The sequence below is a fragment of the Callithrix jacchus genome, chromosome 19 (genome assembly GCF_049354715.1).
Source record: "Callithrix jacchus isolate 240 chromosome 19, calJac240_pri, whole genome shotgun sequence".
Lineage (NCBI taxonomy): Eukaryota > Metazoa > Chordata > Mammalia > Primates > Cebidae > Callithrix > Callithrix jacchus.
This window is the reverse complement of record NC_133520.1, coordinates 37,205,234-37,220,780: the sequence shown is the minus strand read 5'-3', so window position 1 is coordinate 37,220,780 and position 15,547 is coordinate 37,205,234. Positions and strand designations below refer to the sequence as shown.

General features: G+C 40.5%; 2 protein-coding genes across 3 annotated transcripts in view; one reads left to right on the top strand and one right to left on the bottom strand.

The window, feature by feature from the left end:
- LAMB3 (laminin subunit beta 3) overlaps positions 1-15,547 on the top strand; it is a 200,527-nt gene that overhangs the window by 51,488 nt on the left and 133,492 nt on the right. The window lies entirely within an intron of this gene.
- Positions 6,637-15,547, bottom strand: part of HSD11B1 (hydroxysteroid 11-beta dehydrogenase 1) — a 54,792-nt gene continuing 45,881 nt past the window's right edge. Inside the window, exons 6-7 of the mRNA XM_054248243.2 lie at positions 8,987-9,130; positions 6,637-7,191 (exon numbers count right to left, since the gene is read on the bottom strand). Coding sequence (XP_054104218.1) covers positions 6,977-7,191; positions 8,987-9,130 — 359 coding nt within the window. The 3' untranslated portion in view covers positions 6,637-6,976. The remainder of the gene's footprint in view (positions 7,192-8,986; positions 9,131-15,547) is intronic.

The window sequence follows — 15,547 nt, the reverse complement described above, 5'->3', positions numbered from 1 at the left end:
TCACATAGTCCCATATTGCTTGGAGACTTTGCTCATTCCTTTTTATCCTTTTTTCTCTATTCTTGTCTTGTCGTTTTGTTTCATTAAGTTGGTCTTCGACCTCTGATACCCTTTCTTCTGCTTGATCCATTCGGATGTTTAAGCTTGTACATATTTCACTAAGTACTAAGTTCTTGTGTTGTATTTTTCTTTTTTTTTTTTTTTAATTTTTTATTGGATTATAGGTTTTGGGGTACATGAGCAGAGCATGCAAGACAGTTGCGTAGGTACACACATGGCAGTGTGCTTTGCTTTTCTTCTCCCCTTCACCCACATTTGGCATTTCTCCCCAGGCTATCCCTCCCTCGTGTTGTATTTTTCAACTCCATAAGTTCATTTGTATTCCTCTCTATATTGTCTATTCTTTTCAACATTTCTTCGAACCTTTTTTCCAAGTTCTTAGTTTCTTTACATTGGGTTAGAACAAGTTCCTTTAACTCCCAGAAGTTTCTTATCATCCACCTTTTAAAGCCTACTTCAGATAATGGAGCACAGTCCTTTTCCATCAGGGCTTGTTCCGTTACTGATGAGTCCTTTTCCATCAGGGCTTGTTCGGTTGCTGATGAGTCCTTTTCCATCAGGGCTTGTTCCGTTGCTGATGGGTTCTGATTTTGAGTATACTCGGCCTTCTTAGGCTGTTTTTTTCCCTTCATTGTAGATGAACCGCCTTTCTAATTAGGTTTCTGAGTCGACGTCTGACTTATTGATTCCCAGTGCTGGGATCCGAGCAACCCACTGTGGCAGCCTAAATAGCAGCGATAAGACTGATGGTGCTCTTCTGCCCGGGAAACTCTGGTCTGGCTTCCCTCTTGAGTCCACAACAAGCGGCTCTGACTTCCCGGAGCTCCAAACTCCGGTTAGTAGGGGAAGCAGTCCCGTTGGCTCTGCATGAAGAGCTGCCCTGCCGAGACGCCGGAAAAACCGCTGCAGCGGCCACAAGAGTCGCGCTGGCGACCCATGGGGCTCCTCCACTGGGAATCGGCTAATCGGTGAGTGATGAAAATTCGTCTAAAGATGTGGCGTTGTCTCCTTCTCTGAGCTTTCACTGGGAGCTACAATCCTGTTAGTGGTCGGCCATCTTGGATCGATCTCCAAAGCACTGTCACATTTTTTCTTTTTCTTATTTATTGATTTATTTATTTATTTTGAGACAGAGTTTTGCTCCATTGCCCAGGCTGGAGTGCAGTGGCGCAAACTCAGTTTACTGCAACCTCTGCCTCCCAGGTTTAAGTGATTGTCCTGCCTCAGCCCCCTGAATAGCTGGGATTACAGGCATGCACCACCACGCCTTACTTTTTTTGTATTTTTGGTAGAGATGGGGTTTCACCATGTTTGCCAAGCTGCTGACAAACTCCTGACCTCAGATGATCCACCTGATTCTGCCTCCCAACGTACTGGGATTACAGGCTTGAGCCACTGTGTCCAGCCAATGTTGAGCATTTTTCACGTGTTTATTGGCCATTTGTATATCTTCTTTTTTGAGAATTGTTTATTCATGTCCTTAGCCCATGAAAAGGCAACTTTTTTGAATGAATCTGAAGGAAGTAAGGCAGCTGGGCATGTGCTGTGGAGAAGTGGAAGCATATTTGGCATGGTCTGGAATAGGTAGGAGGCCAAGAAAGACCTCTTAGAGTGCTTGAGGAAGGATGGGAGAAGAGAAGGAGATGCAGTCTTGGAGCCAATGAGGACCCAGATCATGTAAGATTTGTAGGTCACTGTAAGGACTTTGCCTTTACTCAGAATGAAATGGGATAATTATAGGTTTTGATGGAAGTATGACTTGATTCTGTTTTAATTAGATCACATTTGTATGTCAAGTTTGTGAAATTCCGAGTCAAGGGATATGTACCCCTTGCCTTGCTCCCCTTGGTGGTCCAAGATTATGATAACATCATAATCAGGACACTATGATAACATCATTATCTTGGGCCACCAAGGGAAGCAAGGCAAGAGGTACATATCCCTATATTAGGGATACAGGGATTAGGTTCTTAGGGCTGCCAAAGAAAGTACCACAAATGCAGTGGAAAACAGTAGAAATTTATTGATCCACAGTCCCGGAGGCTCCAAGACTGAAATCAAATTATTGGCAGGGCCACACTTCTACTGCAGCCTGTAGGGGAGAATGCTTCCTTGCCTCGTCTTGCCTTCTAATGGGGTTCTTTGGCCTGCAGCTGCATCACTTGTATGTGCCTCTGCCATCACAAGGTGTTGTCTCTGTGTGTCTCTGCCTTTATGGGGCCTTTTTCTTTTAATGACTAGTCATATTGCTCACCCAAATCCAGTGCAACCTTGTCTTAACCTAAGTAATTATATCTGGAATGATCTGTTTCCACATAAAATCATGTTCTGAGGTATTAGGGATTAGCACTGTAATGTCTTTTGCGGGGACACAGTTCAACTCACAACACTGCCAGTTTGAGAATCACAGATCTATTCCTTGGAAGAAAGTCATTTCTAATTTTCTCAGGTCTTAGAATAGTGTCTTATACTAGTTAGCTTCCCCAGTCCATTCACATGGAATCCACACTTTCTCATTCTGTGTGTGTGTGTGTGTGTTTGTGTGTTTGCATAACTTATTAACATAAAAGGAATTATATTATGTATATTTGTAAGCAACTTGGTTTATACACCTAATAGTATGCCTTGGAATTCCTTCCATGTATTTATATATAAATTCACTTGATCCCTTGTTACCATGACAGAGTGATTTCTTAATATTGATGCCCTATAAGTGAAACATTTCCCTATGGGTAGACATTAATGTTGTTTTCAATTGTCTTGGTTACTACAGATGTAATATTTGGTGGAGGTTTTATTTTCCTAACAATTAGTACAAGAATTTCTTGGTGGGAAGAGACTATTTTTGTTAAAAAAGACATTGCTGGAACTGACACAAGAACAGAAAACCAAATACCGCATGTTCTCACTCATAGGTGGATGTTGAACAATGAGAACATGTGGACTCAGGGAGAGGAGCATCACACACTGGGAGCAGTTGGCAGGGGGTCTAGGGGAGGGACAGCAGGCGGTGGGGAGGGATAACATGGGGAGAAATGCCAGATATAGTCAAAGGGGGAGTAGAGGCAGCAAACCACCTGGTTATGTATGCACCTATGCAACAACCCTGCATGACCTGCACATGTACCCCAGAACCTAAAGTAAAAAAAAAAAAAAGACATTGCTGGGTAGCCTCAAACTAGAGTCAGAATCAACTATGCATAATAAATAATGAGGGAGAAGAAGGAGGTGGGAGGCTGGATTCTCTAGGGGTCAAAGTCACATAAGACGGGAAGCCCAGAGGAAGTACTTTAAAGGCAACATGGCCAAAGGGGATCTTTTGAGTTAAACGGTGCACACCAGGCTAGGCACAGTGACTCATGCCCATAATCCCAGAACTTTGGGAGACTGAAGTGGGAAGATTGTTTGACTCAGGAGTTTGAGACCAACCTGGACAATTTAACAAGATCTCATCTCTACTAAAAGTAATTTTTAAAAAATCAGCAGGGAATGATGGCACGTGCCTGTAGTCCCAGCTCCTTGGGAGTCTGAGACCAGAGGATTGCTTGAGCCCAGGAGTTTAAGGTTGCAGTGGAGCCATGATCATGCCACTGTACTCCAGCTTGGGTGATGGAGCAAGACCCTGTCTCAACAACAAAAAATGATGCACACTGAATTAATGTAAACTTAGTCGTCCTTCTCCCCTCTGAGATATGCTACCTTGCCTATTGCAAATGCTACCTTGCTTACTTATACTTTCAGTGAGAATAGAATTTCTTTAGGAATCTACAAGAGTTGCTGAATTTTTGTGTTAATGTGAGTGAGGAGTGAGTGATGCACATCTGGCTTCCACATAGGATGTGAAAATGGACATCCTTGAATGTATATTTCTGAGCTCATGATAAAGTGAGCTAGGAGGCTAGGTTCTTTTAAGTGGAGCTAGTCCAAAGACAAAGGCCATTGTACTGCTGGTACCACTGAAATTGGAACCAGCTACTGGAACCCCTGGCACTCCTGAGAGAGCGGTACAGATATTTAAGTGGAGAAGGAGCCAGGTTAGGAGCTGGATGAGGACCCTTGAGAGGACTTCTTAGGAAGGACTTGTTGAATGCTGGCTCCCTAAAAAAGACCACCAAAACACCTGTTAGTAAGGCAAAGCTGGAGCCTTGATGGACTCATAATAGATTCTGAGAGTGGAGAGGGTAAAGTTAGGGTCTTTATGGGGCTTTGAAATTTAGGTAAAGGTGAGACTTCAGCATGGTGATTTTATTTGAATTGGATAAGGATTGTGATGCCATAGTTGGAGATTGGTGAGCACAGTGAAGCCGGGGTTTCAAACTAAGGGTTCCAAGCAGTCTTTAAGAGTACCAGTCATTAGATGCCATCTATTGAAAAGTTCAGCACTTTTAAATGGGTTTGCGACATGTACTTTTGCTGGCAAGAGTTTCTTGGAATAGTAGAGTCATGATGATAAAGAGAATGGAATGTTAAAATCATGTTCGTGGAGATAATAAGCCATGTGGGTGTAGATGGTTTCAGTTCTCAGACCTACTTTTTGAGATCTTCCCCTTTGGATTCTGAAGAAAATCTCATTTAGAAAGAGGTTTAACCTCTCCCCAGGCAAATTCTAATTCAGCTTTGATATTATCTCTACCCTTGAGTAAAGGAATTACTGCACTTCCTCTCACTGTGAAGGAGTCTCATTTCTACAAGAGACTGAGAGTGTTAATCTGATTGATCAGAAACCAAGACATCCATTAGGCCATATTGCAGGTATGGGTGCATTTCAGGTCAGAAACCAGACGACATTTTTTTTGGCCCTTTTTGTTTTGTTTTGCTTTTGCACATGGATGCAGTCAGGTCTCTCCTGCTCCCTTGCACTGAGCATAGCCTTGGAAGGAACTCTAAGAAAAGTGCAGCCATATTAGCATGCTCAGATCCAGCCCTTTGTCCATTTGGCTGGCAGGCTGAATAGATTCCAGTTTGTTCTGCTGTCCAGCCGTTTAGATTCAGAGGTGGGAAAAGAAAATTTCTCTGCACTTTCAGGCACATGTCTCATGTTCCAGCATTACTTACCATGGAAGCTGTATGTTTGGGAGTGTTGGGGTTCCTGATGGATATACTACATTCATTTTTCCAGAACACTTTCAACCCTTTTCCAACTGCTCTGTACATGGGGAAGCTGACCTGTATGGTCTGTATGTATTTGCTCCATTGCCCCTCTGTTCAGCTAATGAGAAACACTAACCAGAGATCAGAGGGAGGGAAGAGTGTGAGGCTGGGGTGTTTGTTTCCCTAGATACCTCCTTCACAATCCTTGGTGGGCTGGCTGCATCTCTTAACTGAATGTCACAGCTGCTGCCATGTGGTACTCTCCATACAGATCTTTCCATCTTGGGCTTCTGGTAACAGGTCTTTCCTCTTGTCCCTGTGGGCCTTAGGGTGGAAACAGCTGCAACTAATGCTGAGATACCACTATCTCTTGTGATTTCTCTATGCCTTGCCCCTCTTTTTATTAAATGCTACTAAAATTACCAATTTGAGGTAATTTTAAGAGATGAGGGTGTCGTCTCTTACTTCTTAGGTCCTGATCAATATAGGGCTTTGCTGAGCTATTCATTGTAAGAAATAGAGAAGTTCTTCAGAGTTTCATTTTAAACACTAAAGAATAGCCATTCCACATACTAAACGTCCTTGCTCACTGTTAATTCCATACTCTAACCTGGTGAGCTACTTTAGCTTACACTGGCATGGCATGGCATATCCGGACAGGCCTTGGGGAGCCTAGGTCATAGCCCATGCCATTCCTTATTTGGTAGCACTTCCTGATCATCTTGTAACTAACTTCTTCTTTTCTTATTTCTATCTTCACTTGCCTCTTTAGGAAAGTTTTAAGTTGTTAGCCAATTGGGTCAAGTGTAGAATGTGAAGTCCCTACATCAGTAGGGTGGCTGCATCAGGTTATAAATGTTCCTGTCCTCTTTGTTAGGTGTGCTCTTGTGGCCATTAAGCAGCACCCTTTCTGCAGAAAGTAAAACTAGCCTTGCTGAACTATCCATAGTCTCAGTGTTGACTTATTTGCGATACTGAGAACCCGTTTCCAACATTCATCGTGCTGATAATTTGTTTCCCATTTGATCATAGTTAGTTGATGCCTAGAGTTAGTGCTTACTAAATATTTGTTGAATGAATAAATGTCTAAATGAGTGAGTGGCAGGATTTGAACTCCAACTCTCCCTCTCTAAACTTCCAATGTAGAGTTTAGAGTTCACATGTAAAGTACAGATGCTTGATGTCCTTTGAGAGCTGTAATGGGCATTGGGTCTGTGGCTCAAGTTTCTGGAACCTCCATTTTCCTGGGTTTGCCCTAGTGCCTTATGTCAAGGTGTCTTCTTTCCCAGAGGAGCAATATGCAATAACATGAAGAATCTCAGAAACATACAGAAAAGATAAAGACAAAATATCCCCCACCAAACAAAGATTAGGGTGATTTCTTCCACTCAGAAAATAAGAAATGAATATTGGAAAATTTCATTTGTATAGTTTATGGTTTTAAAGAACCCATCCTGAATAAACTCAAGTTATAGCTACCAGTTATGAATTTATAAAGTTTACATGGCCTTTATTATAATTAATATTGTATTAATCATCACATATTATTATATATAAGAGAGAAATTTAATATAACTACCTGGTAATTATACCTATGGTTACTAATAATTTTACAACTGCAGGCTGTAGCAGTACATGGCATTCATTATAATTACATTTCCATTGTGCAAATGTTAGAGGAATTCCTTCCCATTGTCAGGTGTGACCCGTGACTTGCCTATCTCTGGGGACACTCTGGGAAGATGTCTTCATAGATAAGAGCTCAGATAAATATGATACAGAACAGTTCCAAGATCCCTCAGCATGTCTAGCCCTCAGGGAGTTCCTAGTTTATCAATCTGTCCGTACTATAACTCGTTGAACGGAGAAATTCCAGGATCTTCCTGGATGGATTTCTCAGCAGGAGAGTGGTCCAGAGTGAGCTGTCATAATACACTTCCTCTTGGCGCAGAACTCCCCCTTTGATGATCTCCAGGGCACATTCCTCCTTTGGAGCTGCTTGCATATTGATTATCCCAGAAACTGCCTTCATGGCTGTGTCTGTAGAATTACAAGGGAAGAGTAGGGTTATCCAAGACTAGGATAGTCTACATGATGGAAAGCCTAGAGACATCAACTGCTTTGCTATCAGGGGTTGTTTGTCAGGGTTTGCTCTGCAAGCCTCACAGGCTGTATAGGGAGCACATGGAGGAACTGGGTATACTAGAGTCTGTTGGGAAAGAGAGGCCTTAGTGTTAGTAGGGGCCTTGCCTTTCTGTATGGAGACTGGTGGGGGAAGTTAGAGGTGATTACTTGGGAGATCTGAATCATATTTCTTTCTTGGGTATTTTGGTTGGGGATGGAGAAGTAATATGGGGGAGCAGAATGAGGATAGCAGTCTCATAATACCTCAGAAGCTAATGGGAAGTGACAGTGGGCAAAACCAGAGTGCTGTATGATAATGACTATCTGTTTTGTGAAAGGAAGAGATACGCAAGAACCCAGGGTTTTGCCCCCTAGTTACCACTGACCACTTTCACTTCTCTCCCCTTGCAAGTTTTCATGTCCTTGCACAATTTCTTTCTCCATTCCTATCTTGTGTCCCTCTGGGCCTCAGTCTCTCTTTCTCTAATTCTCTAACTCCTACTCAATTACTCTTCAGAGAGCATGTTCTTATAGTGTCTGCCACATGTTTTAGATAAACTTGCATCTGGACATACAGAAAAGTTGTAAAAATTGTATGCAGTACCCCCTTATATTCCATATCTGCTCCCCCTAGTTGCAACATCACACGTAACCATTGTGCAACAATTTAGGACAGGTACAATAATGGAACTGATACAATATTATTAACTAAACTATAGGCCTTAATTTTTTCACTAATGTTCTGTTTTATGTTCCTGGATCTTATCCAGGATTCCACTTAGTAGTAATTTCTTCCTATTTTTCCTTCAATCTGTGACAATTCTTCAGTATTTCTTTGTCTCTCATGGCCTTGACACTTTTGAAGAATACTGACCAAATGTTTTGTAAAATTTTCCTGGATTTGAGTTTGTTCATTGTTCTCTTATGATTGGAGTGGGGTCATGCATTTTGGCAAGAAGTTCACAAAATGATGTTGTGCCCTTCTCAGCACATCACATCAAGGAGTTCATGATACCAGTGTATCTTATTACTGGTGATGCTTTTAAGAAACACAAACTTGTACTCGGTAAGGCTCATATAGAAAGGTAATGGCCATTGAGTATCCCTGAGGGCATAAGGTGTTCAGCAAAGGGTAAAGTGATGAATGTGGTGACACCCAGCGACATTGGTAATCAACATGGAAAGGAGAGTAAAGAGTAGCCAGAGCCGGCCGGGCACAGTGGCTCACGCCTATAATCCCAGCACTTTGGGAGGCCGAGGCGGGCGGATCACGAGGTCAAGAGATCGAGACCATCCTGGTCAACATGGTGAAACCCCGTCTCTACTAAAAATACAAAAATTAGCTGGGCATGGTGGCACACGCCTGTAGTCCCAGCTACTTGGGAGGCTGAGGCAGCAGAATTGCTTGAACCCAGGAGGCAGAGGTTGCGGTGAGCTGAGATCACGCCATTGCACTCCAGCCTGGGTAACAAGAGCAAAACTCTTGTCTCAAAATAAATAAATAAACAAACAAACAAATAAATAAATAAATAAAGAGTAGCCAGAGCCTCCACTGGTGACAGAAATGCTCATCAAATGAGAGAGCTAGTGCTTTCTGCACTGGTTCTTAGTGCATTGCACTTGAGGTCAGGGAGTTCAGCATCCTTGTTTATCCGCAGTGGTAAGGCAGACAGTTCATCTGAAGGTCATTATTCCAAAGTCTCGACCTTACCTGTGTCTATGAGGCCAAGAACACAGAGAGTGATTGACACATTGACCTTGGCCATTAAATATTCCTTTCTGATGGAGGAGAAGAACCCATCCAAAGCAAACTTGCTTGCAGAATAGGCAGAAATCATTGGATAAGCCACTTTTCCTAAATGATAGATTAAAGAAATGGGTTAATAGGTGGACCATTTCAGCTTCTGACAGAGCTGATCTTTATCTGTAGTAGGCAGTCTTAGTTTCTGTACATTCCCTAAGGAAATTATCCTGCTGTATTGAATTCTGAAAAGAAGAACATTAAGGTGTTAAAGGCATGGAGTGGGGTTGGGATACAGGACAGCCTTCATTGAAGAGGGACTGGTTAGGGATTTGGTCAGGGTGATAAACAGTCTGGGCTATAACAGAGCCATGTAATTTCACAGCTGCTAACTCTTCCACCTCTGACCCAAGTGCTGGGATCCAAGGGTTTGACAAGTGCTCTCTGCCAACTCAGTGACCTGTTGACAATGGAAAGGATATGTTTTACTTTCTTCACAAAAGGGATTTAAATACCCCCTGTCTTGGTTGGGCATGGTGGCTCATGCCTATAATCTCAGCACTTTGGGAGGCTGAGGCGGGCAGATAACTTGAGGTCAGGAGTTCAAGACCAGCCTGGCCAACATGGTGAAACCCTGTCTCTACTAAAAATACAAAAATTAGCTGGGCACATGCCTATAGTCCCAGCAATTTGGGAGGCTGAGGCAGGAGAATTGCTTGAGCCTGGGAGGCAGAGATTGCTGTGAGCTGAGATCACGCCACTGCACTGCAGCCTGGGTGACAGAGTGAGACTCTGTCTCGAGAAAACAAAACAAAGCAGAATCTTGTCTTAGCCTTTCTACCCAAAACCACTTTAAAAAAAATGCTCACCAGACTGCTTCATTCTGACTCAAGTTTTTTTGAAGAATATGTGGACATCTGCCTAATAGTACAAACTATTATTAATATCCCTTTTAGGAGGGGAGAGTAGAGGTGACCTGAGACCCTACACTCTTTACTGAGCATTGTTGTAGCAACTGCTTTAAAATCTGTGTCTGCTAATTCTAGAGTCTGGGTCATTTTAAGATTGATATTCATTGATTGCCTTTCCTCCTAAGTATGGGTCATACTTACTATTCTTTTATGGGTGTAAATTTTGAATTGTATCCTGGATATTGTGAATGATACATTGTACAGTGCCTGGATTCTGTCACATTCCTCCAAAGAGTGGTGATTTTCTTTTTTAAGTAAGCAGTTAACTTGGGTGAAACTGTGTCTTGTAGTAAGTATCAGCTGAAATCTCTGTTCAGTTATTTGAATATTAACTTGGATGCTTGGTTTCAGCATTGCTCATGCATGGTTCAGAGAACAACTAGAGATTTGGACAGAGCTTCTGTACAGGATTCAGTGTTTCTCCACTGTGACTCTCCTTTCCATTATATGCCCCTTTACATTCCAGCTACTATGGTAAACCCAACCTCTTCCTTCTAGCTATTCATGTTGGCAAGATGGCAGGTTTCTATCTCAGACACTGACTGGGACTGCCCTTAGGCATAATGCTATAAAGTTGGGAAACTTGCCTACTATTAATTCCTTCTTCCAAGTGTCAATAACACTCCATTTACTGTCTGCTCTTACTTAATCTCCACTGCTTTCAGTGGTTGTTGTCGATATTTTGTCAAAAGTTTAGAGCTGTCATCTGGAGAAGGATGGTCTTTCAGGTGCCACTCTGCAGTTATCTGAATTGGAATTTCTATATGTTCAAAATATAATATGTTGTATGTCAAATCAATGAAGAAAGGATGGCTTATTTAATAAAGATGCTGAGAAAGGCATTAACTAATTGGAAAAAATTAACTTTTTAAATATCATATAGCAAAAAATAGTCTAGGTGGAAAATGATAATAAACAGTATTATCTATCCAATACCCATTCCTCCTTCTTTAATACTGGAGTCAGATTTCTTCAGGACCCCAACATAATCATACTAAAATGCTCATCTTTCTGAGATTTTCTTGCCTGAATTGGCCATGCGATATAGTGGTTCTGGCCAGTGAGAAATAGAACAGATGAGGTTTCTAGGAAAGATACGGACTTCCTGATAAATTAGATGGATTCAGGTGGCATGCAACTTTTACATTATGCCCTTTTCCTTTCCTCCTACTGAACCGCAGATGTGATGGCTAGAAGTGTAGCAGTCAGTTTATGAACTTTAGGGAAAGCTAATGTTAATTATAGTGGAACAGAAATGTGGAATGACCTTAGATTCTTGAAGATATCGTAAGTCCACCACACCAGCCTTAAACTATTAGCTGAGAAAAAGGAATCTCTCTTCATTAAGCTGCTGTCAGGTTTTTATCACATGAACAGCAGAATGTAACTTCTCACTGACACAAAAATAATTCAGTTAGTAGAAGAAGATAATTAACACAGGTAAATATTTATTAGGTCCTTGGATAGAAAAGACCATTCTAACAGAAAAGTTAAAAAAACGTAAAGACAAAGAATATTTCATAAGATGTAAAATTTCTATATGTCAAAACAATAAGCATGCCACTATGATAATATCAGTATAAAGGTAGAGTGCTAATGAGAAACCAGAACCATTTGCAGCATATTAGACAAAAACTTATTCTCAATCCTCAGTAAACAAAGAGCTCTTACAAGTAAAAAAAATACAAGCTTATCTCTTTAGGGAACCGCTGCAAGCCCATTCTCAGTTATGAGTTCTGAGTTGGAATGATTCCAGAGCCAAGTTCCAGGAATGCATGTGTGACACAGGGTATTCACCCCTCGTATCTGATGCCATCAGGGTAACTTACTAGTTCAATAAATCAAACAGAGCAGCAGGACACATTCTTACTACCTAGTCAGCGTTTAGTTCTCTCTCTCTCTGTTTTTTTTTTTTTTTTTTTTGAGATGAAGTCTCACTCTGTTGCCCAAGCTGGAGTGCAGTGGCGCAACCTCAGCTCACTGCAACCTCCACTCCTCCTGGGCTCAAGTGATTCTCCTGCCTCAGCCTCCCGAGTAGCTGGGACCACAGGCACATGCCACTATGCCCACCTAATTTTTGTATTTTTAGTGGAGATGGGGTTCGCTGTGTTGGCCAGGCTGGTCTCAAACTCCTGATCTCATGATCTGCCCACCTCGGCCTCCCAAAGTGCTAGGATCACAGGCGTGACCACTGTACTTGGCCTAGTTCTCTTTTCTTACTCTCTACCAGAATTCCAATTGAGTTCGTGTTTCTACCTGTTGCAGAGATTGTTAGTGTTCTCTCAATACATCATTTGCCCTTTTTCCTTAGTAGTAGAACCCCGATTTGTAGCCAGGCTCATATTCTTCTAGAATAAAGTCCACATTTCACAGCTTCCCTCAGCCAGGTGTTGTCAGGTGACTCAGTTCTATCCAATGGGATGTAAACAGAAGTGTATCATGTAACTTCTGGGACATGTTTTTTTTTTTTTTTAATTGATATATCATAGTTGAACATATTTGGGGATATGTGTGATATTTTGATACATGTATACACTGTATAATGATCAAGTCAGAGTAATTGGACTATCCAACACCTAAAACTTTTTTTTTCTTTGTGTTAGGAACATTATAGTTCTTCTCTTTTAGCCCTATTGGAATATACATTACTGTTAACTATAATTTCCCTACTGTACTCTCAAATTCTGGGACTTATTCCTTCGATCTATTTTTGTAAACATTGACCAACTTCATCCTACACTTTCTTCCCTTCCCAGCCTCTGGTAGCCACCATTCTATTCTCCACCCGCATGAGTTCTACTTATTTTTAGCTCCCACATGTGAGTGATAACATGCAGTATTTGTCTTTCTGTGCCTGGCTTATTCTACTTAGTAAAATGATCTCCAGGCCCATTCATGTTGCTGCAAATGACAGGATTTTATTCTTTTTATGGCTGAACAATATTTCATGTATCTGTATACCACATTTTCTTTATTTATTCATTAATAAACACTTAGGCTGATTCCATATCTTGGTTAATATGAATGGTACTGCAAAAAAAACATGAGAAAGTACAGATATCTCTTTGACATACTGATTTCCTTTTTTTTTGTTCTTTTGGGTATCAACCCAGCTGTGGGATTTCTGGGTTATATAATGCTGTTCTGTTTAGTTTTCTGAAGAACTCTATGTTTTTCATAATGGCTATACTACTTTATTTTCACCAGTAGTGAATGGGCATTTCTCTCTTTCTGCATCCTTGCATGCATTTCTTATTTTTTATCTTTTTGATAATAGACATTCTAACTGGGGTAAGATGATATCTCATTGCAGTTTTGATTTGTATTTTCCTGATGACTAGTGATGCTAAGTATGTTTCCATGTACCTCTTGGCCATTTGTATGTCTTCTTTTGAGACATATCTATTGATGTCTTTTGCCTATTTTTAAATCAGTTTTTTTTTTTTTGCTATTGAGTTGGACTTCCTTACATATTCTGATTATAAATCTCTTATCAAATTGATAATTTGCAAATATTTTCTGCCATTCTGTGGGTGTGTCTTCATTTGGTCAATTGTTTCTTTTGCTGTGCTGAAATTTTTTAGCTTGATATAATACCATTTGTCTATTTTTGTTTTTATTGCCTATGCTTTTGAGGTCTTACTCAAAAAGTTTTTGCCCAGACCAATGTCCTGTAGCATTTTCCCAATATTTTCTTCTTGTAGTTTTATCATTTTAGGTCTTACATTTAAGTCTGTAATCTATTTTGAGTTGATTTTTGTATACAGTGTAAAAGATGGGAATCCAGTTTTATTATTCTGCATATGGATACCAAGTTTCCCCAGCACCATTAATTTATTTATTTAATTTTTTTTTTTTTGAGACGGAGTTCCGCTCTTGTTACCCAGGCTGGAGTGCAATGGCGCGATCTCGGCTCACGACAACCTCCGCCTCCTGGGTTCAGGCAATTCTCCTGCCTCAGCCTGCTGAGTAGCTGGGATTACAGGCACACGCCACCATGCCCAGCTAGTTTTTTGTATTTTTAGTAGAGACGGGGTTTCACCATGTTGGATGGTCTCGATCTCTTGACCTGGTGATCCACCCGCCTCGGCCTCCCAAAGTGCTGGGATTACAGGCTTGAGCCACCGCACCCGGCCCCCAGCACCATTTATTAAAGAGACTGTCCTTTCCCCGGTGTATATTCTTGGTGCCTTTATTGAAAATGAGTTGGCTGTAAGTTAGTGGATTTATTTCTGAGTTCTCTATTCTGTTCCACTGTTCTATGCTTCTGTTTTTATGCCAGGGTTATGCTGTTTTGGTTACTGCAGCCTGAAACATATTTTGAAGTCAGGTAATGTATTACTTCCAGCTTTGTTCTTTTTGTTCAGGATTGCTTTGGCTATTTGGGGTCTCTTTTGGTTCCCTACAAATTTGGGGATTGTTTTTTCTATTTCTGTGAAAAATATCACTGGTATTTCAATAGGAATTGCATTAAATCTGTATATTGCTTTTGATAGTATGGTTATTTTAACAATATTAATTCATCTGGTTCATCAGCATGGGATATCTTTCCATTTTTTTGTGTCTTCTTCAGTTTCTTTTATCAGTGTTTTATAGTTTTCCTTGTTAAGATTTTTAACTTATTTAATTAAGGTTATTCCCAAGTATTTTATTTTTGGGGAGCTATTGTAAATGGGATTGCTCTCTTATTTTATTTTTTAGATTGATCACTGTTAGTGTGTAGAAAAGCTACTTGATAGCATTTATATGTTGTATAGAAATGCAACATATAAATGATTTTTATATGTTGATTTTGTATCTGGAAACTTTACTGAATTAATTTATCAGTTGTAAGAGTTTTTTGGTGGAGTCTTTAGGCTTTTCTAAATATAAGATTATGTCATCTGCAAAAAAGGGATAATTTAGCTTCTTCCTTTCCAACTTGGATGCCCTTTATTTCTTTCTCTTGTCTAATTGCTCTGGCTAGAACTTCCAGTACTACGTTGACTAAAAGTGGTGAAAGTTGGCATTATTATTCCAAATCTTAGTGGAAAGGCTTTCAATTTTTCCCTGTTCAGTAAGATATTAGCTATAGATTTGTCATATGTGGCCTTTATCATGTTGAGGTATGTCCCTTCTACACACAGTTTGTAGGGTTTTTTTTTTTTATCATGAAGGGATGTTGCATTTTATCAAATGCTTTTTTATCATCTATTGAAATGATCATATAGTTTTTATCTTTGATTCTGTTGATGTGATGTATCACATTTACTGATTTGCTTATATTAAACCATCCTTGCATCTTAGAGGTGAATCCCACTTGATCATGATGAATGATTCTTTAAAATGTTGTTGAGTTCTGTTTGCTAGCATTTTGTTGGGGATTTTTGTATCTATGTTCATCAGGGATATTGGCCTGTGTTTTCCTCTTTTTTGATGTGTCTTTAGTTTTGTTTTCAAGGTTGGGACACATCCTTAAAAGGAGAAGTCCATCTCTTCCTTCCCTCCTTTGTCCTTCTTGGTGTCTGAAGGTGGATGTCATGGCTGTGGCTTCAGAGCTCTCTTGGACAATGAAATAGAA